At 48.6% G+C, this 26,251-nt stretch overlaps 1 protein-coding gene across 4 annotated transcripts in view; it reads right to left on the bottom strand.

Annotated features, from left to right (window-relative positions):
- Positions 1-1,910: 1,910 nt before the first annotated feature.
- The window catches only part of LOC101941460 (NACHT, LRR and PYD domains-containing protein 3-like), a 235,641-nt gene continuing 211,300 nt past the window's right edge, over positions 1,911-26,251 (bottom strand). For 3 of the 4 annotated variants that reach the window (XM_065591885.1, XM_065591884.1, XM_065591888.1), the window contains 2 exons: positions 10,415-10,600; positions 1,911-2,872 (listed from right to left, as the gene is read on the bottom strand). In XM_065591885.1, the coding sequence (XP_065447957.1) occupies positions 2,776-2,872; positions 10,415-10,600 (283 nt within the window). In that variant the 3' untranslated portion in view covers positions 1,911-2,775. The remainder of the gene's footprint in view (positions 2,873-10,414; positions 10,601-26,251) is intronic. The other variant, XM_065591887.1, reaches the window with a different exon arrangement.

Here is a 26,251-nt window from a genome sequence, read left to right as displayed (position 1 = left end):
TCTCTAGCCCAACTCACCTTCCTCTCAGGGTGCCTGGACCATCCGCAGTCATGCGAGCAGGCTCTGTCCTTGGCCAGGCCTCACCCTGGGAGCTGGGGACTAGAGGTTTGTGCTTCTCCCAGAGCCACCTCCTGCAGAGCCGGGCTTCTCCCCTTTGAGCGTTCCTCCAGTACTGACATGCCTGGCAGGTGCGGCAGCGCAGGTCTACTCAAATCCATGGCAGATCCCTAACCCCTTCATGTCTGGGATGGGATCTGGACACCCATCTTCACACCAGCCTTGCTCAGATGCAGCTGTCTGGACATGGGGCTGTGCAGGGGAGAATCACCCAGAGTGTGTTAGGGCTAAATTCCACTTTGAATTACCCCTGTGCAGCCCCTTTGGCTTCTGCAGGAACAACCCTGGGCTGGCAGGAAGATCATGGGTCTTGTCCATGTGTAACTTCTATGGTCAGTAGAGCTGCACGGATGTAACTGAGGGCAGAATTTGGCCCTTGTGACCCAGCAACATATTGGCTCCATCCCAGTCCTGTAAGAGAGGAATTACCATATGAACCAGTCCAGGTTTAACAGGATAAACTGCTGCACGGCCTGCTCGAATTGCTAGAAATTCACACACTGAAAAATCCAGTTGATGGCTGCTGAGATAAGTTGCCTTTGGTATGGACGGAAACAATATACACTTCTTCAGAGAGCAGAAACATGTTAAAAGCAGACATAAGATGCTCTACACATTCCCCAGAGAACGATGAGAGATGAGGAGCATTTGAAAACAGGCGAGTGACACATTTTCTGCACTCTCATTACTAGTCACACCTCAGCCAGGCATTATTATCATTCCAAGCACCTGGAGGCAGACAGAGCCTGTGAAAATCGACCTCCACATGCACTGGAGGCTCCGATTTTATGTTCAATAACTTCACCAGTAGTCCTGGGACTCTCCCTAAAACATCTCACCCTTCTGCGTTGTTTTGAACTCTTTTTATAAGACTGCACTGTAGGAGAAAGCTGCAGAGGTGCCACTGAGCGTGTAATGGATCTTCATCCACACTCACAGTGTGTGAACTAGCTTAGGACTCTCCCTGAGGCCACTTTTCAATTACGGCGGTAGGGGGGAGGGGTTCTATTGCAGTTGTCATGAACAGCTGAGTTTTCAAAGTGCTTTGAAATCCACTTGTGTAATTAGCTATGCCTGGAAATTGCCAGGACAGTAGAAGGTCCAGGGTAGATTTTGTGGTTCAAATTTAGACTCATTTGGTCAAGGGGTTCCCACATTACATCATTCCTCGTCCACCACATGAACAACTTACTTTTAAAACACAATAGTCTTCTAACACTTCTTAGCACAGAGCTAAGGAAAGTTCAGTCCTCCTCCTGCCTGGTCAAACCCACAAATACACACTCTGTGTGTTTGGGGGTATCTTAATTGTTGTGTAATTGGGCCTGCATGTGTGTTGTATCCATATGAGCCAGGGAATGGATGTGAAGTGAGTGTGTTCACTTGTCCCGCCTCTGTCATGCACCAGGCTTAACTAGAGAAGCAGCATCTCTCTGGGCACATGGGGCACCTGTTCGGGCTTTTGAAAATACCAGGTGATCAGCCATGTCCTTCTCCCTGTCCTGCTCTTTTGTTCTCCCCTCCCAACTGGATATTCCGGGTCCTTTGTTGTCACCCTCACCACTTTTCAGAAAAAGCCAGGAGCACCCAGAGAATGGGGAAAAAACAACCCCCTCCCTCTTTTCCCAGCCAAACTGTCATTTTGCAAGCACAAGAGTCTGAATGTGTTGACTGGAATGGATAAGAAACTGGGACCATGACAAAATCTCTGTCAAACATCCATGAGGACTACCCGCCCCTCCCCCCATCTCTGGAGAATGGGAAAATTTGGGGGTATTAGCACAAATTCTAAAAGTGCAGCATTATTTCTTGATACATGATCTTTATTGAACTCCAGGAAAACTGACACAAACACACATCGAGGATAAACCGCTCTTGGAGATGGATACAGAAAATGCCGACTTAATAGCTGTGGAGTTGTGTAAAATTACAAACCCCTTGTAAATATACACGTAATAGTATGAACCACTGTAGCAGGACAGTTCCCCTTCAGATCTAGGGATGGTTCTTGAGTCTCCCCTCTCCACTGAGAGGCTAAAAAATGAGGTTACCAAACCCCTCCATTTCATAATCCCACATCTCTCCCTCCCCTAGGTCCTGATCCCCTTTCTCCTTCCTGCCCTCCCCCCTCCTCCCCAAAAACAACTACCCCATTGCACAGTGAGAATAAAGCAAACCCAGCTCCTACTCCTAAGCCTCCTGCCTTCATGCCAGGAGGGTTGGCCCAGACAATCTTTACTCAGCCCTCTGCCATCTATGTTGACATGTGCTGCTAGAGTCCCTGGGGCTGGCAGAGTTTAGAATCATAGAATCATAGAATATCAGGGTTGGAAGGGACCTCAAGAGGTCATCTAGTCCAACCCCCTGCTCAAAGCAGGACCAATTCCCAGCTAAATCATCCCAGCCAGGGCTTTGTCAAGCCGGGCCTTAAAAATCTCCAAGGAAGGAGACTCCACCACCTCCCTAGGTAACGCATTCCAGTGTTTCACCACCCTCCTAGTGAAATAGTTTTTCCTGATATCCAACCTGGACCTCCCCCACTGCAACTTGAGACCATTGCTCCTTGTTCAGTTTAATTTTAACAGGGGCAGGTGTTCTCCCACTGCCCAGCTGCTCCCTCAGCTAGTGGCAGGGCAGCCAGGTCAGAGCCTCACTGGTTCAGTGGTTCCATATCTGTATGACCAGATCAGGTTTTGTGTCTTTCACAGCATCCAGCTCTGCCAGTGTTTCTTCAGTTACACTCTGATAGCCCAAGCTGTGGGGAAAACAGGGAAGGAAAAGGACGTGTTAACTCTCTCTGCAGACACAACACCTGAGCCCACCCTGAAACACCATGCGCTGCACCCACAGAATCTGTGTCAATGTCACTCCCCTGCCTGCTGAGCTCACTGCCAGCAGGTGCCTTTCCCTTGGGGGAGGGAAGGAGAAGCACTGGTGCAGTCCACCTCCCCCCCCCAACATACACCCCACTGACACTGTGAGCTCTGGGCAGGGACAGTAATGTTCTTTCTGCATGTAAAGGGCTGGATTGTGCAGCCCTTGCTCAGGGCGGGGAGCACTTACTGACACGGACAGTCCCATTGATCTCTGTGGGGTACTCAGTGCTCACAGGGAGCAGGGGCTGCAAAATCCAGCTCACAGAATCTCTCCATGGAAGCAGAGTGATCTCAGCTCTCATTGCTGCAGGGGATCCTCACGCCCCCTCCCCACAGGCTTCAGTAACACAGCCCTTGAAGGGGGAGAGTTTTTAGCAGCTCTTGTGGTAGGGTTAGCATATTTTAATTTTAAAAAAGGAGGACGCTCCACGGGGCCCCGCCCCCGCCCCAACTCCTCCCCTTCCCCGCCCCTAACCCCGTCCCAACTCCGCCCCCTCCCCTGAACACTCCGCCCCCTGCTCCTCCCCCTCCCCTGCTTCCCGCGAATCAAATGTTCGCGGGAAGCCTGAAACAGGGAGGCAGCAGGTATGGTGCCTGTGAGCTGATAAACCAAGGACCAGCTCTGGTCAAGACCGTAGGCATCAGCTAAGAACTGACAAACTCATAGCTGGAAGTCAGACCAGCTGACTGGTATTTTAGTATCGTTCAAAGGAGATGTTAAACATATAAGAATGTATTTAAATACTAAACTTCATGAAAATCTGGTGGGATGTAGCATGCTCTGTTCTAATGTAATAACAAGCATTTGCAGTGTATATGCCTCTGTAAGGAAGTAACTCATCAAACAAGAAAGAAGCTGTCAGTAATGCAAATTAAGAACACTAATAGACAGGGCCAGATTTACACCTTACGCGCCCCTAGGCACAGCATCTTCAGCGCCCCCCCCCAGATACCCTCTCTACAGCCCCCCCCGCCACAACTGTACAGCACCCTGCACACCCCCTCCCCACTGCCCAGCGCCCCCTGCACAACCCCACCACCACAATTGCCCAGTGCCTCCTACAGATTTCCACCTGCATACTGACTATTGAGCACTTACTGACACACAGACCTCCCTCACCTCCCACAACACCCCCAGTGCCCAGCACCCCCAACAAGCCTCCCACTGCTCAGCACCCCCCCAGCTCCCTCAATGCCCCTTCCCCATAAGCCCCCTCAGAGACCCACTCTCCTGTGGCCTTCCCCCCAGCCACACTCACCAGCCCTGCTGGGAGGTGACTATCTGCCGGGCTGAGCTGGCAGCACGGCCAGGGCCGGTCGGGGATCGCTCTGGCCCCTCGGGAACAGCGATCAGCCAGGCTGGAGCAGGAACAGGAGCGGGGCCTACCCAGGCCGGGCTCCCTCAAGACCCACTTGCCTGGCACTGCCCCCTGTGTTGGTCTGCTGAGCTCTTCCCCTGCCACAGGGGGCTGATTTGCCTTCCGGGTTGGCAGAAGTGCTTCAGCCAAGCTGCGTGGGGCCATCTCCCCCTCAGCCTCCCCTGCTGGGAGTGGCAAACCTTGAATTTTTAGGTGCCCCTAGAATGACAGCGCCACGAGGCATGTGCCTACTGTGCCTAATTGGAAATCCGGCCCAATTGACAGAAAGGTGTTAATCCCTGTGCATTGAAAGCAAATGGTCACTGTGCGTGAGATCAAAGATCAGTCTCCTCTTTTCCCGCCATGAAGAAAGAACCCATGTATGGGCCATCATGACCACTTGGTTTCTGTGAGCAGAAGCTATAAATATGGAGACAAGGACAAATTCTTCATCTTTTGACTGTTTGAATTCTTATTTTTATTCTCATTTTAGTTACCACTAGTAAGTGTGGTCCACTCCCACACGTGCCTCACTCCTGCTATGTACATCTTCTAAAGTTCTGCTCCATTTGTGCTGAATTGTAACGTGATCCATCTGGTTTCCTGTTCTGTGGTTTGATGACCTCCATCTCTGCTACCTTTTGAAATTATAGAATGTAACTCACCTGTACATGTATCTTTACCTGCCTTAACCTGTTTATAACTCTCATTTCTTTTTCTGGGGGTATGTCTACACAGGAATGTAAGCCTAGGGTTAGTGGGACTGGAGTCACCTGACCTGTGTCTGGAAACGCTGAGCTTGAGCATCTACTCTGCAGTTTAACCCTAGGTTACGAATTTTCTGACCTGTGCTTGAACCTAGGACTCTGGCACCCACACTGCAGTGCACAGACCCCAGTCAAAGTAACCCAATCCCATAGTGCCTAGTGCCCACTCCCCTCCAGTGTCAACACTCCAGCCCCACGAATGTACTGCACTCTACTTACTGCCCACCCAATTTCCTAACGGTGATGGTGCTATTGATGGGATTCAGGTGCCCGTAAGGAGCACACGAGTACAGAAACTGCATCATTAGCTCCTTTGGTGGCTGTCTCAGTAGAACGACTGCAGCTTATGAAGATACTGAACTGCCATCCAATCTGAGAACTGGGCTCTCCACCTCTAGGCTGAGTCACACTGGCAGGAAAATGCCCATGTGCTCCTGTTCTGAGGATAATTAGGACATCAGTCTCCAGGGTTATCAAACTATTCTAATGAAACTTTGCAATTCTTAATTTTTAAAGTGGGCCGTTAAATGAAGGTGTTTTTGTATGGTTGGTTTTTTATTTACTTTTGTTTTGAAGTTTGACATAAAATTTAGGTTTCAGAGGAAAAACACACACCCCACCCCAGCTGGGCTACTGCCAGCTGCAGAGCAATGAAGTGTATCCCCAGGGCTTGGGGTGCAGTGTGCTCCACCATCCCACCACAGCCCAGGAGGCAGGGATAATAGATTCATAGACTTTAAGGTCAGAAGGGACCATTATGATCATCTGGTCTGACCCCCTGCACGCTGCAGGCCATAAAACCGTCCCCGCCCCTTCCCTGGACTCTGCTGCTGAAGTCCCCAATCCTGTTATTAGTGACCTCAATCGGCAGAGACCCTCCTGCTAGAGATCCCTGCCCCATGCTGCGGAGGAAGGCGAAAAACCTCCAGAGGCTCAGCCAATCTGCCCTGGAGGAAAATTCCTTCCCGACCCCAAATATGGCGATCAGTAAGACCCCGAGCATATAGGCAAGAGTCTCCATCCTGACCCCTTTTAGCCATTATGCTATTTACCTACCATTGCTTGGTTTTCCTTGACAACTATGTTTTACCATTAAACCATTCCCTCCATAAACTTATCTAACTTAATCTTAAAGCCAGACAAATCCCTCGCCCCCACCGTTTCCCTCGGAAGGCCGTTCCAATATTTCACCCCTCTGACGGTCAGAAACCTTCGTCTAATTTCAAGCCTGAACTTCCCCATGGCCAGTTTATATCCATTCGTTCTCGTATCCACGTTAGTACTAAGCTGGAATAATTCATCTCCCTCCCTTGTATTAATCCCTCTAATATATTTAAAGATAGCAATCATGTCCCCCCTCAGCCTTCGCTTTGTCAGACTAAACAACCCAAGCTCCTCTAGTCTCCTTTCATACGACAGGTTTTCCATTCCTCTGATCATCCTAGTGGCCCTTCTCTGCACCCGTTCCAGTTTAAGTTCATCTTTTTTAAACATGGGAGACCAGAACTGCACACAGTACTCCAAATGAGGTCTCACCAGCGCCTTGTACAACGGAAGCAGGACCTCCTTATCCCTACTAGATATACCTCGCCTAATGCATCCCAAGACAGCATTGGCTTTTTTCACCGCCACGTCACACTGTCGACTCATAGTCATCCTGCGGTCTACAAGGACCCCTAGGTCCTTCTCCTCTTCCGTTACTTCTAACCAATGCGTCCCCATCTTGTAACTAAAATTGTTATTGGTCATCCCCAAATGCATCACCTTACACTTTTCACTATTAAATTTCATCCTATTTCTGACACTCCAATTCACTAGCTCATTCAAGTCTCCCTGCAGGATATCCCTATCCTCTTCCGAATTTACAACGCCTCCCACCTTCGTATCATCCGCAAACTTTACCAGCCTACTCCTGCAATCGGTTCCGAGGTCAGTTATAAATAGATTAAATAAAATGGGTCCCAAAACCGAACCTTGGGGAACTCCACTGGTAACCTCCCTCCAACCTGACAGTTCACCCTTCAATACAACCCGCTGCATTCTCCCCATTAACCAATTCCTTATCCATCCATCCCTGGGAGTCTGTTGGGAAGTTTTGGGGCTGGTTCCCACTCACTGCTCTCACAGTGCACGCTGCCTGGACACCTCTGCACCCACAGCCCCAGGGAGGGCAGGGGAAGCCCATGAGAAAGGGACAGAGAGCGGAACCTAAGGCTGCCTTGCAAAGGGGGAAGGAGCAGCAGGACTCTAAGCTCAGCATGGCTGGGGGAGGGATGACCCCCAATATCCTGGCAGCTAGAGGCACTGACTTTATTTCTCCCAGTGGATGCTTCCCCATCCCCGTCCAATGGGGCCCACCTTGGCAAGTGATCAATCAGTAGCCAGCCCAGGGCCCGGAACCGCTATGGCTGGTGGGTGCTGACCTATTTTTTGAGTCCCGGAGCACCCATGGAACCAACGCCTATGATGGCAGCAGCCTCCCACCTGTCAGCATTGCTCCGTTTTTCAGGCAAGCTCTGCACAGCAGTGAGGAGGAGCCAGAGACAGAGTTACCACCGCAGGAGGCTACGGGAAGGCTTTCGGGCTGTCTTGCACTCACTGCCCTGACAGTGAATGATGTCCAGGCACCCTGCACACACAGCCCAGGGAGTGCAGGGGGGCCAGAGAGTGGAGTGAGGTCCAAGCAGCTGCCCTGTAGGGAGGGGGAACAGCCAGGGTGTTAGGGGTTATCCTCCCCCAGCTGGGGTGAGCCGGGAACTCTGCCTTCCCTTGGGCTGTTTGTGCAAGGGCACCTAGGCAGTGTGCACCAAAATCTGGCTGTGCTCTTGGGACCAGGAAGCAGCTCTCTTTGCAAAAAGCTTCTTCTGATCATTCTCTATTGAAAACCCTGCAGGCTCACTGACAGTGTGTGTCCTAGATTAACACAATTGATGTGTGGACACAAGTGCAGTTAGGCTTGAGCCTGGGCTTACATTCCTGTGTAGATATACCCTTAGTAATGAATCTCTCACTAGCTTACTATAGGATTGGATGCCAGTGTCTTTGGTGTGAGATCAAGGATGCAAATTGACCTTGGTAAGTGACGTGTCTCTTGGGAGCTGTCCACGCTCCTAAGTCCCCCCGAGACAGCTTGACAGTCCTGTTCTAAGGAAAGGGATGTGCTAGTGTAACCCACCTTATCTAGTATGATTCTGTCCCCCTCAAGCGACTGGACCACATGAAAGAGTTGTGCTAAAATCACTAGAGTTTGCAATACTGACAGTTCCCCAAACCAACCTTAAAACATGATGAAAAGGGAAAACTTGCAAATTTTCTCTTATTCAAAATGGCCACCATCTCCTATTACTGCCAATGAGGCTGAAGCCAGCAATATGGCTGCCATTTCCCTACAGTCCATCTGCTTGTGGAAGTGAGGCTGCCCTTGGATAAAGTTGGCTGTCACCTCCTACTGTTTACAATGAGACGCCCACAGGCAAAATGGCTGCCACTCTTGTCTGGGGGCTAGACAGGGCACAGGGACTGTAAGGAGCTCCAAGGACAGTGCTAAAAGTAGATGGAGCAAGTGAGGGGGAGCAGGGCAATGGGGGGTGAAGGAGGCAGATTGAGGGGTGCAGGAAAATGAGCTGCAGGGCGATGTGGGGGACAGAAAGGAGCAGATAGAAGGGGGGGTCTGGAGGAAGAGGGGGAGTATTTGCGGGGTGGAGCGCTGTCTGGTCTCTGGCAGAGATGTGGTAGTTGGGGGATCAGGGAAGTGCTGCTTCTTGGAAAAGGCTGAAACAATCCCATAGTATATTTACTGTGACTTTATCACTTATACCAGGGCTGGGGAACCATTTTTGTGTCGGGGCCATTGACCCACTGAAAACATTAATGGTGGGCCACACACCTTCAACTCACCTACCCGAGGGGGCACGGAGGCTCGGGGCTTCCCCCTGCAGCGGGATGAGCCAGTGCTCACAGCTCCAGCCCCGGGTGGGGTGCTGAGATTCAGGGTTGTCCCCCACACACATACACAGTGGGATGAGCCAGCGCTTGCAGCTCCAGTCCTGCGGGCAGGAAGCCCTGCGCCTCGGTGCTCCCCATGGGGCTGGAGCTGTGAACGCTGGCTTGCCCCACTGCGGGGGGAAGCCCTGAACCTCGGTGTGTCGTCCCCCCCTCGGCAGGCGAGTGGAATGTGTGTGGCCCAAGGGCCAAATGAAAATGAGCAAGGGGCTGGATCCGGTCCATGAGCCATAGGTTCTGCACCCCTGGCTTTTTTCTTTATATGAATACGTTTCAAGTTCTTTAATACATATATCTATAACTCATCAACCCTAACAAGTAGTGTAAGTTGTATGTGTGAGTGTGAGGTCAATGGTCCTTGAACTATTTACAATCCAGCCTTTCTTTTATCCAAGGAAACAAATTTGGAGGGAAGAAAGTCAAGACGGTGATTGGAAAGGGGATAAAAGTTCCTCTACATAGTGGATGAGGAGAAATTAAATGCAGTCTCCATCTGAGCAAGCAGAGAGAGGCATGAATTTTTGTATACATTAAAGATTGATTTTTCAAAATATCATCATCTCACACACATCGGCAAAGGAGTAGAGCGGAGTTTAAAAGTCAAAAGGTAGACTAAAAAAACCCACCACAGTTAGATATTTTTTTAAGTCTCATGATTTTCGGGGGTTTAACTGATTATTTTTATGTCTTAATGCTGGCAGTACTGGGTTGTTGGGTTTTTTTGGTCTTCAAATAATTGTGTCTGTAACATCAAAACATGCTGCATCTGGGATTTGCTAAAAACTACTGGATTCTGTCCTTAGCTGCACCAACTTCACACTCAGCACTGACGAGACTGAAGAAACTGGTTATAAGCCACCTTTGCACTCCCCTGATCCTGGGCCAGGTGGGGGACAAAATGGCCTCCTGTTTAACACAGAGGGACCTCAGGGCTGCCCTAAGTTGCCCCAGATGCTGTGCCGGCCGAGGATAGGTGGAGCACCATGCACTCTGCCCTGGACATACAGCTCTATGCTCCTCCACACCCCCTACATAGAGGCAGGGCGATGCAGGGAATGGGTGATACAGAATTCGCTGTACCTGTTTTCTACCACCCGAGGATTACCCTGAGTCAGGGGGATCTTTAGCTGCCCCGTTAGGGCAGCTGCCTAGCTGCTGTCCCTGCTCAACAGTGACTGTAGCCTGAGCCCACTATGTGCCCTGTAGGATGTTTTGATCCTTCCTGGTACCCTGAGTTTAACTCACAACATCAGTGTTACCAGGCACAGACTGAAGGGAGCCGGTCGTTACTTACTATAGTTTCTGCAGTTTGCAGTTTGGGTGTTTCAGTCCCTCACACAGCAGCTGCACTCCGGCATTGCCCAGATCATTAGAATACAGGTCCACCTCTGTCAGGCTCTGGCTGGTTCTGAGAACAGCGGCGAGATCCTCACAGCCGGTGGATGTGACACCGAACTTCCATGTAGAGGCCTTCCGCAAGCTGCAGGAGAGAGAAAGGCAGAGAAGGGGGGTCAGTGAGTGAATGGGGTTCATCACAGCTGGTGTGCCTAACCAATCAGCATCAAGAATGAGTCAGAAAACCTGCGACAGACTCTGTCCCAAGTCCCACCTCTTGTCCAATGAGAAACCAGCAGTGGGTGGGACTTCCTGTCTAAACTCCACCCCTTGCCCTTTGGCCTTCACCAATCAAAAGTGACAATGGCCTAGACACTTCAAATGTCTGCCACTGACCAATGAGGAATAAGGTTTGGGGAAGACTCCCTTCCTAAGCACCGCCCCCTCACCCTGTCCAATGACCAACCAGAATTCAGATCCTGCCACTCCGCGCCCCCGGCACTAGCTCTGCTGCTCCCTTGCAGGACACAGACGTCTCCTGTCTTTGCCCCCAGCTCTGAGCCTCAGGCCTGGGGAGGGGAGGCAACTGCGAGGCCCAGCACTGGCAGCATCACACCCACCTTCCTCTGAGACCAGGGACCAAAGTGGGGGAGACAAAGAGAAGAAGATCCCTATGGCAGGGGGTTCCCCAGGGTTTGGGGAAGGAAGAGCCCCTTAAAGGAGGGCAACTGTGTGACCCTGTTGGCAGGGCCTGTTCCAGAGTCTATAAAAGCAGAAGTTCTGCTAGTTTCTGTAAGCCCCCTGCAGAGCCTGGGCTCCTGATGGAGCTGCCAGCCAGCTGAGTGGGTAACCATGGCAGCAGGCTGGTTATGACCATGTGAACTTCAAGGATCACCCGCAAGTATGGCTGTCTTTGTCCTCCTTTGAGGCCTCACAATGAGCCCCCTGCACACACAAGTGTGATCCCACACCCACCTGCTAAATCTTGCACATACTTCAAGAAACCCCTTCCACCAGAGCTGTCATCTGCACAGTCTCCTTCATCACCCCATTTGCTTTAAACTACTGTTACTCTGCCCAATGGGGAGGTGTGACAGGACCCCCGGGGTGCAATCTGTGACTGTGGGACCACTGTGCCCCCTTTACTCTCTATTCTGGGTTGGCATGCTTTGTATGCAATATCACAATTATATACAAATGATGAATATGGGGGTTCCAGGACACTCCCCCATAGTGTAGAATGTCACAGGATGGGAACCCTGATATTTGGGAGAGAAAAAAGCCCCTGAATTTGTAAAAGGGAGAGACCCCCCCATACCTTTGGGAGCCCCCAGAGTCTGTAGGGATTTGTAGAGACCTGAAGGTATTTTCAAGGCAGGAAAAGAGGAGACTGGAATGGGAGGAGAGATTCCAAGATTGGGTTGAACAGGGGGAGAAAAAACCCCAAAGGTGGATGTGGGAATCTGAGGGGATAAACCCTAATTTGGGGAGGGGTGAAGAGAAAAGGGCATCCAAGTTGAAGCAGAAGAGAAGAACCCCACAAGATTTAAGACTAAGAGCCGGGGGAGGAGGGACACCTGAGAAAGGAACCCACCCTCCCCCTTCCCCCAGCTTTCTTTCAAACCAAATAAAGTCACTATCATTTAAAAATCATTTATTCTTTATTAATAGATTAGAAAAAGAGGGAGGGAACCCGGGTGGGATTTGGGAGGAGGATCGGTGGGAAGGAAAAGGCCACTAAAAAAAGGTTAAAAAAATGACAGCCTTTTGCTTGGGCTGTCTACTGGGGTGGAATGGGAAGGTGTACGGAGCCTCCCCCCCCCCCCCCCCCCCCCCCCCCGCGTTCTTACACATCTGGGTGAGGAGGATACGGAACATGGGGAGGGGGGAGGGTGGAACAGGGGCTGTAGCGGCAGTCTGTTTTCCTGCAGCCGTTCCTGAAGCTCCACCAGACGCCGGAGCATGTCTGTTTGCTCACGCAGCAGCCGCAGCATTGCATCCTGCCTCCTCTGATCTTCCTGCCGCCACCTCTCATCTCGAGTGTCTTTCCTCTCCTCACGTTGGTCCCTCCTCTCCTCATGTTCACTGGCTTCTTTCCTATACTTTGAAACCGTTTCCTTCCACTCATTCAGATGAGCTCTGTCACTGCGGCTGGATTCCATAATTTCAGATAGCATCTCGTCTCGCGTTCTCTTCTTACGACGCCTTATCTGTGATAGCCTTCGGGAGGGAGGCTTGAGGAATTTGCAGCTGCTGTAGGGAGGGGAAAAAAGAGAGAATTGTTTAAAAAGCTACATTTTGCAGAACAATGCTTATACTCTTTCACGGTGACCAACACTATTCACATTACATAGCACATGTGATTTCTGTGCAAGGTCGCATTTTGCCTCTTAATGCTGAGTGCCTGTGGCTTTGCTGCTAGAGATCACAGGTCTGGGCAACAGAATTTGGCTTGCATGCGGCCATGGTAAGCCATTGTCTTACAGCTTCTGCGCCCTCTTTTCCCACATACCAAGCATAGCCTGTAGAGTGCTGCGGTTTTTCTGTTAACATTCAGCAGCAGAAAACAAACTAACCACCCCACCCCCCCCTCCCGCCATGAATTCTCTGGGATGATCGCTGTACCCCTTCCCCCACCGCGTGGCTGGTAACAGGGAAGATCCCTGCTAGCCAAACGCGAAAAGCTCAGGGCCAATTTCCCATCTGCGCTTGGCTAACTGCAGGGAAGGATTTATTTTCCGCCACAGGCAAACAGCCCAGTAGGAACGGCCACCTCTGTCCCCTTAATTAAGTTCCCGTATTTCAACCAGGTTACCATGAGTGATATCACTCTCCTGAGGATTACACAACAAGATAAAGAACGGATGTTGCTTGAATGCCAGCAAACACCGGGACCATACGCTGCCAGGCTTTGTCAGGCAATGATACCAGATTACTTGCTGCAAGCATGGCGTGGTCAAGTGTCCTACCATGGAGGACGGAATAAGGATGCACTGCCCAGAAACCTTCTGGCAAGGCTTTTGGAGTACCTCCAGGAGAGCTTCATGGAGATGTCCCTGGAGGATTTCCGCTCCATCCCCAGACACGTTAACAGACTTTTCCAGTAGCTGAACTGACCGCGAATGCATCCTCAGGGCAAAGTAATCATTAAAAACCGTTTGCTTTTAAAACAAGTTTTATATTTTAAAAGGTAAACTCACCTGAGGTCCCTTCCATGGGGTCAGGGTCTTGGGTACTGGCTTGGGAGGGTTGGGAGGGTACTTCAGTCAGGGTGAGAAAAAGATCCTGGCTGTTGGGGAGAACGGAGTGCTGTGTGCTCTCTGCAAGCTCATCCTCCTCCTCCTCCTCCTCTCCCCCATCGGCAGAATCCTCAGGTGTAACTGATGAGACTATCCCCGACCCGGAATCCACGATCACAGGTGGGGTAGTGGTGGCAGCCCCCCCTAGAATTGCATGCAGCTCGGCGTAGAAGCAGCATGTCCGCGGCTCTGACCCGGAGCGACCGTTTGCCTCCTTTGTTTTTTGATAGGCTTGTCTGAGCTCCTTGACTTTCACGCGGCACTGATCTGAGTCCCTATTGTGGCCTCTCTCCATCATGCCCTTGGAGATTTTTTCAAAAGTTTTGGCATTTCGTCTTTTAGAACGAAGTTCTACTAGCACTGAATCCTCTCCCCATACAGCGATCAGATCCAGTACCTCCCGTACAGTCCATGCTGGTGCTCTTTTTCGATTATCAGCCTGCATGGTTACCTGTGCTGATGAGCTATCTGTGGTCACCTGTGCTCTCCATGCTGGGCAAATAGGAAATGAAATTCAAATGTTCGCGGGGCTTTTCCTATCTACCTGGCCAGTGCATCCGAGTTTAGATTGCTGTCCAGAGCGGTCACAATGATGCACTGTGGGATAGCTCCCGGAGGCCAATACCATCGAATTGCGGCCACACTATCCCTAATTCGAAATGTTAAAATCAATTTTGGCACTACTCCGCTCGTCGGGGTGGAGTACAGAAATCGATTTAAAGGGCCCTTTACATCGAAATAAATAGCGTCGTTGTGTGGACGGTTGCAGGGTAAATTCGAATTAAAGCTGATAAATCGGAATTAAAGTCGTAGTGTAGACCAGGCCTATGTTACAGTATCAGAAGCCTCCCCTTCCAAATGATACTTTAAATGGATTAAACTGATCATGTGTGGACAGAATAGTTAACAGGATAGTTAGTAGCTGGATAGCTAAAAGGAAGAGTCAGTCGTCCATTAATCCTGATCCCAAGTCAGTTTGACCCCCCATTTGGGGAGACATTTGGAAAAGGTAGATTGCAGATTGCTAAAAGGTGTGTCTGGGGAGAGTGTTACTTTGAGGAAATGTAATCAAAGTATTTATGTAAAAAAAAATTACATGAATGCTTGCTGGCAGGGAGGGGCATTTTAAGGGTGGAGAAGGGGGGAATAAGTGTGAGAGGGATTTGGGACTGCATTGAGGGGAGTGGGATCAATGGGGACGGGTGGCAGGGGAGGTGAGGGGGCTGGAGGACTCAGGTGAGAGGGAAGGACACACAGGGGTGAGTGAAGGGTGCTTGGAGAGAATAGGGGGAGGGGTGCCTGTCAGCCCCACATTCTTCCCTTGTGTGTGTGCCAGGATCTGGGGTGTTTGACTTCCCTCCATACCCACTTCATGTGAGCCAGGGTTTAGAGGGGTGGCATTTCTAAGGTCTGGTCCCGGGGCGGGGATCGCTCCAACTCCTCAGGGATGGTGTGATCAGCCAGGTCAGAGTGGGATCGGGGCCTGCCCAGGCCAGGCTCCCTCAGGACCCACTTGCCTGGTGGGGTCCAGCCGAGCCCCCTGTGCTACTCACCCACACTGTCCGAGACTGACTCAGCCTCTGCACCGGTTGCAGGTGGCTCAGGCTCAGGCCCAGGGTGGTGGGTGGGGCCCCACATGTCCTGGGCAGCAGTGTTCGGATCCAGAGCTGCACTGGGGAGTGGGGCAGACCCCTGCGACATGACACTCACGAGCACTCCCTGCCCGGCCTTGCCCACCAGCCCCATGGTCAGCAGCCCTGCTCAGCCCACATGATGGAGACCAGCTGTGGGTCGGCGAGTGGGACCTGCTGACTGGGAGCCACGGCCTGAGCCTGTAAGGCTGAAGTCTGAAACCCCCCCTAGGCAGAAATCTCAGAATGAAATTTAAACATTTGGGAAAAATCTGCCTCTGTTGAGGTTTCACTGGTTATTTTGGAGAAATGTCACCTGAGCAGAGCAGAATATTCAGAAGGGGCTGACACTACTGTTGAAAAGAAAACAAATGACACGTGACTGCTCATGGGGGAGAGGAGTGATTAAGGGTGCAAGAGCAGGTAGCAATACTGGAAGGGGGATTTGGATCTGCAGCAAATGAAGGTGGTATTATGGGGAGGTGGACACATGGGAACGAGTGGGGGGGAGAGAGGCTTTGGTGGGCTCAGGTAAGAGAGGGGGGTACGGATTAGGGGGAGTGGGAGCGGAGAAGTAGGAGAGGTTGGAGAATGTTGTAGCCCAGTTGGTCAGCTTACCTCTATTATATTCACTGCTTTGCTTTATATTCTGCTTTATTATATTCATCAGTAGAGCAAGGAACCTACAAACTCGTATCCTGTAAGACACTGGCTTCAGCAGTTAGCATGGGGCTTGCGGCCTATGACCTCTGGCACAGATAAACTCAGGTAACTCATACATTTTGGGAAACTGGAAGTAGAGTGTAGGGGGGACTTTTGTCCATAATGACATCAGCCAACCACCGAACATGAACTAACACCAGCTTCTGGAAGGTTTTGGATGGAACATCTGCCTGCAAGAGTGCCGTGGCAACAAACTGAAGTGGAAGAGAGAGAGAGATGTAGCCCTTAAGAGGGGCCAGAATGATGGCCACTGGTGAAGATGAGGAAGGCGACCATGATGAGGAAGATAATGGCTAACATTTCAGGTTGTTCTGCAAGGATGGTGTGAGTAGGGATGTTCAGACATACCGTCTGTATTATCTCTATCTACCTTACTGAGTTAGAGTGAGTGCGACTTTGCTAAATGTATTAATATTTATTTGTAAATATAAAAAAGAGTTCCTATACTGTGAGTGTCACACCTGTGCACATCGGGGTTCCCAACTATATAATAATTTTAATACTGGGCCTGATCTTGGGACAAGAACCTGTCTATCCTTAAAGTGATAACTGGAAATTTGTATTCATAATCTATAGCTCAAGATACAATGTGAGTGGTAGCAGAAGAAGATGGGGGTTTAGGGGTGGGGGTCCTGTCAGCCCTGCATTCTCCTCTTATGTGGGTGTGCTGAGATCTAGGAGAACCCTACCCCTTTGCAGGGCTCTGAGCCCCTCTCCCTGCCACTGTATGTTCTGGGAGCTAGGGGATCCTGCTCCTCTTGGGGGATCTGAGCTCCTCTCCCTGCCCCTCCCTGGGAGCTGGGATGGGAATGAAGGGAACAAATTTAACATCCGAAATCCAGACAAGGAATAGTTAAGATACACATTGCCCCTGTGTGGAGGTAGGGGGGAAGATGGCCACAGTGTGTGAGGGAGTGTCCCAGTTTGGAGGATGGGTGGATTGGGTGGACCGGGTGGACCTGGGACCTGGCTGGGGAAACCTAGCTAGCCTAGATGAAGCAGGGTCAGGAATCCCAACTGGAGCTGGGTAGTGGGAGTGAGGGGCCCAGCTCTATGTGCAGCTTGGACGATTTAACCAAGGCAGCATGCAGCCCTCCAGTAAGCTGCTGCCTGTGATATGTGCATGCAGCAGCATAGGGCAGGAGACAGCAAGGAGAATCTTCTTACACGCTAATGGCTTCTACAGTGTCAACCAATGGCTCAATGGGATGGGAAGGAGAAGGGGAGCTGGGAATATTGGTGCAGGGGCTACATGTTGCAGGGAATGGTTCTGCAGAGTGTGGAGAAGGTGAGAAGGTGAGAGACACAACATTCTTCTCTCACATGCTTGAAGTTATGTAACAGCCATATAACAACACTTTTAAGGTTTTGGGACATGGACCAGGGATGATATTTCTCTCACTGGCCCTGTTAGCAGCATATTGCAAACATGTCAAAGTATGACCATTATCCTCTTTCCACTGTAACAAAATGTACAGGAGGCAGAGGAGCACTGTGGCCTTGTGGAAAGACCACTGGACTGGGACTATTCCTAGCTCTGCCGCTGACACTGAGCGAGCTTGGCTTAGTCATTTCATCTTTCTGTGCCTCTATTTTCCATCTGTGAAAATGGGGATAAATGAAGTAAAGACCTTTGAGAGCTACTGAGGAAAAGCACTATATAAAAGCTAGGTCTTTTGATTATTTCCTAACCACAGTAACATAGCAGCTTCAAATCTAGGTGACAACCACAACTGTCTAAATGATGACTAACTCCTACCAAACATTTCTCTGTTTAAAAAACTAGTAAATCAAGTGGTAAGTAATTTAGATAACGCAGAGTTAAGGCTGCCTGGTGATAGCTTGCGCCCCTCCAGAAGGCTGAGTTCAGCCAAACTTAAACTTCTGAGCGATGGCCCAATATGTCCATAACACACATACTTGCATTCTGCCTTTTCATCATGATGCAGAGACTCTACCTGCACTTGCCTTACACTCAAACACTGTCCTGACAGAATACCACACTTGTAAAGTTTAACCACTTCATATCCTTTTACAACCCTTCACACTTGCACACAGGATACACCCTAACGCTATACCTTCCCCTACCCATCTACAGACTGGACACACATTCCCCACCTCTCTACTGACAATACCCATGAAAGAAGATCCCAGTGCCCTGCTACTGACATAACCTACTCAGTTCTGTACTGAAATGATGCCAGAGTGGAACCTCAAGGTACAGATACATCTCTTTCCTTTGATAACACACAAGGTGACTCAGACCCAAACCCCCTCATATGACAACCCCAGCTCTCCCAAGCTGCTCCAATTTATTCATCCATCACTCAATACAGCTGCACTTAACACCATAAATGCATTGTCAGTATTGCCAGCTCTGATGGTGGGGGGTGGGGGGAAAGAGTTAAGGATGTGTGAACATTTACCTTACTCTGTATTTCCTTATTTTCAAAAATTTGATTTTTGCTGAACGTGACATTCTGGAAGGGCATGAGCTATCACCGGGCAACCTTAACTGTATTAATGAAGTGTTTTGCCATTTAATTTAGACTGTAAGATCTTCAGGGAAGAGACTGTCTATGTGTATCTGATACCAGTGTCCAATTCTGACTTCAGTCTTGCCCCTCCACTGAGTGGTAGTAAGTGTCCAGGGCCTTGCAGATCAGAGGAGAAATCAGTGACAAGGAGTCTGGGTACACTCTAAGTGTCCCTGTAACTCTTCTGCTGCTCCCGCAGCTCCTTCTCTCCCAAAGCTGCCTTTACACAAAACCCTGCATAACCAAAATGCTGAATGTCTCCCCAAGACTAAAAGCTTGTTTACATCTTAAACAAAAAGAACTTGGACACCTGTAACAGCACCACCTGGGGGCACCTGCCATAACAACATGTCCAGTGCCTAGCACAGTAAGGCCCTGATCTCAGCCAAGGCATTTTACCACTACTGCAATTCACTAATAAATAATACTACAACTACCGTAAACAAAATGTGGCATTCATTCTGCCACCACCTGAGTTGTCGGCGGTTGGCTGGATGAACAGAGAAGTTCATTGGACCAACTTTTCATTGAGATATTGGAACCCAAACAGGAGACCACCCCCCAGCATAATGATGGCTAATGAGCTTCACCTGGACTATCAAACTGGTGGGTCACGAACTATGACTAAGGAACAAACACCTGGAACATCTGTTTATCAAATCAATACTGTATTTGGTGCTCAACAGGGAGATGCACAGAGCTGGGTAAATTGTGGAAGAGGTTCTGTCAAAGGGCTAAATTTGGTAGCTGAGTGGCCAGAATGTTTGGCTTCCAATCGAAGATTTGGTGAAAGACCTCCTCATGCACATTTGTTTCTACTGTAAACTAAAAAATTCCTGTCACACAAACTTAAATATTTATTTTTATCCCAGCTCATGAAACTCCAATCTCAACCTCAAGGGGGCCCTACCAAAAAGGGCTACAGCTAAAATGGCTACCAGTGCCCTTGGACCCCATGCTCAGCATGCTTGGAGTCAGGACTAAGAACAAAAGAAACAAGAGCCCTGGCTGGGCCTAGTTTGAGAGCTTTTTCATGGGGTGATCTGGACAGTCCGTCCACCAGTCCTGGTGCACAGTCCGCAACAGCAAGTTTACAGGGAAAGGGGCAGCCTGACAAATAAAAAGGGTTTAAAGGTGGAAGCTGGGAGAGAGACAGCACAGATCAGAGAGCCCCTGCTAAATTCCCGCTCCTCCAAAAAGGAGCTTGTATTACTCTGAGACTGTGGCTTCGCGGTTATGACAGCTCCAGCACTGCAGTGACCAGAATCCAGAGAGAGAGATCTTACCTAGCATAGTTTACCAAGAGCCAGCCGAGATCCCAAGGGATTCTAGTGAACCTGGATGGAGTCAGGAGAGGAGCCTGCCCTATCAAGGCATGAATTAAAAGGTACTTTTGTTTTAGTCAGCCACCACCATAGCGCTGCAACACTCCATCTCAGGACATGTGACCTCAGCAGCACCATCCACCTTGAGAAGGTGTCAGGGAGGGAGGTGGGGCTAGAGGAGTTTGTGAGCATTATGATTCAGGAAATTGGGTTAAGAATGTTTCTTAATTATTAGATCATCTTAACCCTTCCTGCTCCAATCCTATTTTCTTGTGACCAGTACAGTTCATCTTTCTGTTATAGTGTTATTTTGGTGTGTCATTCATTTGCAGAAGTTTATTTTGTTTACTCTATTTTATTGTCCCCTGTGTACTGGGCTTTACGCTTCTTTCCAGTTTGAAGTATTACCATGGATTTATCAAAGGATAGACCTCCTGTGCATTGGGCACAGTGCAGAGTCTCTTTGAGTGGAGACACCAGGAGCCAAAAAAGAAAAAGAACCCAGAACCTGACCTGTGTAAGAAGTGGAGAGAAAATACCCCAGATATTGGTGATAAGCGTCTGGGAGAGAAGGGTATACATACTGTTATAATAATAAAAACAAGTTTTAAAACCCAGAGACATGTTTAAAAGAAAACCTGAAGGAAACTTAAAAGAAAAATAACGTACCTAAAAGTTGTTTTGTTAAGTTTGTCAGGGATCCAAGTGGAGTCTTCGGTGACCATTTAAAATAAAAATCACTTTAGTCACAGCCTGAAGTAAAAGCCTTTCATGCTGGTTTCTATGTTTTTTGAAAGTGAACACTGCACTCACAGGGACTGAGTCCTCATTTAAGAGTTAGGTCCAAAGTATTTTGAAAGTAACGAACTCAATGATCAAACTCATTCAACAGCAGAGCTGAGCAAAAGTGAGATTTTCCATCCAGCAAAGAAATTCTGATATTTCAACATTTGTTTTCATCCCAATGCATGGCAAAAAGATGAGGTCAATTTTTATGGAACAGAAATTTTAAAAAATCTCAATTTAGAAATGAAGAAACGTTTTATTCCAGCCCTCTCGACCCAAATGCAATATTTTGCATTAAGAAGCATTTTCCTATTGTTGTGCATTACCTCCTGTAATTGTAGTATTGGAATCTGAGGCAGCTATTCTCCCCTGTGCCCAGGGTTCCTGCATGGACAAGGTCTCCCATGATGCAGCCTCAATCCACCCATGATGCATCACACGTGTTGGTCAGAGGAGAACCCACATTGCACTATGGGGGATGTAGACCTCCAGGGAGCCTGACTCATAGGAGAATGATGACCTCAGGTACAACTCCCATAAGGCAATTTTCTAATAGGGACAGACAGTTTAATGAAATGCTTTGGGTCAGTTCAACAACAACAACAAAATCTGATTTGGGTTGAACCAACCCAAAACAAAAAATATATCATTTTTATTTTTCTGATGAAAAATCAAAATATTTATGCAAAATCAAAATATTTCACAAAAAGTTTCTATTTTGTAGAAGCTGCATTTTCCTTCAGGAAATTATTCCAGTGGTAAGTTCTTGACCATCTCTAGACAATAGTCTCTGCACGTCATTAGCTGCCAGAGCAAATTCTTCTAGTTTAAGTATTGGAGCATAAAATGTACATGATCAAGTAACAAATTCAGTTGCTGCTACAGACCTGTAGGTCTCGCTCCTCAGGAGGGAACAGGATGCTGCAGATGCAATGAGCAGGGGGATCTGTAGCTGAGCAGTGACTCCAACAGCCGGGGGAGAGAAGGAAAATGGATGTAGGGGAAAATCACTGACAGATTGATTACTTTTTTCACTACCTGTGGGTGAGTAGGGGTGGGTCTTTGATTGCAGCTGATAGTTCCTGCAGGCCGTGTAATGGAGCGTGGCACCTCCTGATCATCAAGAGGGAAGAAAAGGAAGAGGCTAAACAACACTGATGGTGGGAATAAAAGGATAAAACAAGCAGTGCTGAGATGAATCCTATCCACCTACCAACTGATAGGGAGAGCTCTGAGACCTTGACAGACGGAGCCTGGTGGGGTAGACGGTGACAGAAGCACCTCAGCCCTCCAGGCCATGGATCTGATGTTCTTGGGAGAGAAAAGGGGAACCTGCATTAGGCGTTAGTTTATTGGCCAAGAAAAGGAAATGAGAGCAATTGAGAGGTTAAAGAAGAATATATTAACAGGTGAGTCACAGTTTGTAATTCCAGATTGTGGCTGTGATTTAATAAACTGCCAGTTTCCTAAAAGTCTTTTCAGGGTCCCCAGATTATCTCTGGGGATCTCGGCTTTGTATCTGGTACACTTCCCTGTAAGAGTCCAAACAGTCAGAGATGAAGGATCATTCCCTGAATCCACATTTATAGATTCTTCAGTCAGAAAATAGGCTGACAGCTTCTACCAACATGGGCTTTTCCTCTGATGACAGTAAGTGAGGAATGCCTTTAGAGTCTCTGACCTCCGGTCATTATATACAATGGCCACTTGCTTTGAAATTAGCATTTCACAAGGCTTCTTTGAAATGCATGAAATATAAAATCCCTCTGACTAAAAGAAGCTTCTGAGAGATTTGTTGTACTTCCACACCACCAACTGGAGATCCACACTTGCCATTCTCTCTGAGCACAGACAGGTCAAGTGTCCAATAGAAAAATCAGACAGTAGCCTTGGCCAACAAGCCCTGCAATCAGGGTATTAAGACTGAGGTCACTGTGTGGGACCCCAGAGTTGTTGAATTCATTGAAGAAGCTGCAGGACTAAGAAGCTGCAGAACTGAAAAGACCTACCAGGCACTTGACCACCCCACAGACCAACTCTCTCCCTTATAGGGTTACCAGAACTGAGAAGATCCTGTGAGGTTTAATTTCACAGATTGTACTACTCTGTGTTCTTTTTTTATATATATACATTATATGTCTTAAGCCAACTGAATGCTTATTCTTTGGAGAATAACTAGAATTACTTAAAGTGGGATAAATATGTTAGTGGGAATAAAGAATTTATAACTAATGATTATAAATAGATGTAATAAGAAATGTTGGTAATTTGTTTTGTTCCTCGGTATAGTTGCTGGACCACAATGCTGGTCTATGTTAAACACTTGCAAGACCGCATGTGTTCAGTACATGCCTAGAGTATTTGTGTATCTATACCTGACAAAGTGTTGCGTATATACATAAGTAGTTCAGGGAGAATTAATAAACTGTTGATCAGTTAAGAACCCCACATGTCCTGATCTGAGAAATACTGTCCATGGTAACAGCTGACCTGAAAAGAATCTACCATTAAAATTAGTGTGCTAATGCTCCCTAGACTAAAAAAAAAAGTTCTCCTATTTAAATTCCATTCCAACATTGGCTACAACACTTATCAAATTGGCTAATCTATTTGTTAGATTGAGATTTTAAAATCTCATCGAACTCCTGGCAAATTCATAAAATAGCCCCATATTTACACGTACAGCTGTAGGTTATGCTTGGCATTTCTGATGATATAGTGTGTGGTATTAGGCCAGTGTCCTTTGTACAGCATCCCATCATGTGCAGCAATTTCATTTCTATTGTTATTATTAATTAAATTGTAATGAGCTTCTTCTCCCCCAGTGGCTGGGCGGAAGGGGGTTGTGGTGAGAGACAGAGCCTGAGGGAATGGGAAATTGAAACAAAGTGTACTTATGGTTGGTGGTACTGCTCGTTACCTGCTCCAGGGGAAGCAGGCACTGCTGTGTTAGGCCTCTCATGAAATTATAGGGTTTTTTTAGATTTTAGATAACGTGACTCCAGGAGCTGAGGCTAAATAAAACCCTCACCAAGTGTTTTAAACCTTGCAATAAAGTGGCAAGGATTAGCAACTCTAGGTGGTTCTTTACACAGTGGATTCTGTAATATGGCTTCCAACACTTACGTTTCATGAACATATATGGTCAGAAATGAGTAGAGCTAGAATACACCCCAGACACAACAGCCAACATTTGTCTCTCAATGGGCAGAGTTGTGTCGTGTTTTACTCAGTCCTTTCAAAGCATATGTCCGTGAGGAGAACCCCCACCCATAACCAAGCAACTGCAATTTTAGGCTCTTTGTTAATCTCAAAGTAATTCAGTACCAATGCCCCATGACAACATTTTTTAAAATTCCCTAAAGATTTTCTCTTGTCTGTCATCCCAGCGACATCCTCTAGTGCCCTCTAGCAGCATTCTGAGTAGAACACTCAATTGCGACAAGTTAAGGCTGAATTAGCTGAGACACGTTAACCTGCTGTCACAGAGGGCACTGGCCCTTCAGAGGAGCTGCCAGGCCCAGCGCTGTGGTCTTGGTTTCTTCCCTGAATTAGGGCTTCTGGCGGCTGTAGTCCAAAGCAAAGCCCAAGAGTAGTATAAGGGCCCTACCATCAATCAAACCCTAACCCCGCCCCATGACCCCTTGGCCCCTCCCATCTGTCACCGGAAGTCCCACCCCATGGGGGTATTACTTCCGGGGTCAAGGTGCCACCTGGCCGGAAGCTAGGTGTGTCATGTAACCCCTCTAAGAACTCCTCCCACCACCCTCTACCAATCAGGAGGGATTTTGTCCCGATAGGACCGCCCCGAGAGGAGATTTTGACCAATTAGGGGGACTTCCGGGGCGGGGTGACCCGTCCGGAAGCGGGTCGTGTGACCCCTCTAAGAACTCCTCCCACTGCCCTCTACCAATTAGGAGGGGTTTTGTGCCAAAAGGACCGCCCCGAGAGGAGATTTTGACCAATTAGGGAGACTTTTGGGTTGGGGTGACCCCTCCGAAAGGGAGTTGTGTGACCCCGCTAAGAACGCCCCAAGGTCCTCCGCCAATCAGAGTGCAGCACCATTACCCCATAAGTCCCAGCGCCAGACAGAGGAGGCGGCCATCTCTTACCAAGGACACCTGCTTTCGAAAGCGCGGAAAGGCTGCGGAGAGGAAACATGGCCTCCTTTACCACACCCGTGAGAACTTCGGACTTTGTTTTAGCCCCGAGGGTCTTTGACCGTCCGCGGAGAAAGCGCTACATCAGCGACAGTTCCGAGGAGGAGGGAGCGACCGAGGGGAGCCCTTTGGCCCAGCCGTTGATGGATACGCCGGAACCCGACCCCGAAACCCTTGTGAGGCAGACCGGTGAGCGTGACGGCCTCTCTTTGTCCACCCCCTTAGAGGTGGAAGGCGATCGCGGCTCGGGGGAGTCGCAGGCGCACAAAGCGAACGGAAAAGACGGCGCTCAGGTAAATGAATGCTTAAGAAGCGGCGGTCGAGGAGGGGTGGGTAATGGGTTAGGAACCGGGGTTGCGTAAATTAAAAAACAAGCAGCGGGGGTGCTTACACGTTTTCTTTTTTGAAATTTTTTAACAGCTCGACGATGCCTTTCTAGAGGACCCGGACAGCGATGCATCAAGCAGCGAAGATGAACTGGGCCCACCATGCTTTTGCTCAACGCCAATACGAGTTGTTGAAGAGGACTCTGAGGATGATGGCTATGAGGAGTTTAGGAGGCGGCTTGGCATAGAACTAACTGAGCCAGTGCCACATCGTGAGCGTAAAAAAGTCATGAGGACTATTGTACGCGTTGCTGTTTATGCTATCCTTAAACACTGCCTTAGGGAAAAGCTTTTTGAAGATTGTGAGGGCTGTGTCATAGATGCGCCAGGCCAAAGGCACCATGACTGTGTGACTTGGACTTCAGTGGATATAAACTGCAAGCTCCGGGGCCTGTGTGCTGAGCTGTGTTTGGAAAGCTTATTAAACACTGTTGTTGCCATAGGCTATGGTATGCAATGTTTGTGCCTAACCCAAGAACATTTAGCGCAAGGGGTGACCTTGATAAATGCTGTGCAATTTAGTGCAGACCCTGACCGTGTTCTAAGGAAAATGACCAAACCGGAAGATGCCTGCTTAGAGCGTTATATTGACCGTCTAGTTCGCACAAAGAGTTACAAAACCCTGCTTAAGAAAAAAACTCTTTGTAAGAAATCTAAAAGGATTAAGTTAGAGAATGGTGAGGGGACAAACATGCGATATAAAACTTGGTAGCTGTAATTTGTTTTAAAGGGGGGGGGCTTGTGACTATTTGTGTTTTGTTAGAAGGCCTTTAAGTGCGTTAAAAAAGTTTTAATAAAGCATTTTGTTTTTAAGAAGCTGTATGTTTTTTAAATAAAAAAAAAATAAATTGTTTGTGAGAATTAGCTCTTGTGTTTTGTGTGTGTGTGTAGCAAAAAGCTGAAATGTATGTTGTGGGGAAAAAATCCTAAAAATGGGCTTACAATAAAA

This window comes from Chrysemys picta, chromosome 4 (genome assembly GCF_011386835.1).
Source record: "Chrysemys picta bellii isolate R12L10 chromosome 4, ASM1138683v2, whole genome shotgun sequence".
NCBI classification, from domain to species: Eukaryota; Metazoa; Chordata; order Testudines; family Emydidae; genus Chrysemys; species Chrysemys picta.
Note: the sequence above shows the minus strand (reverse complement) of the source record. Positions and strands in the feature narration are given on the sequence as shown.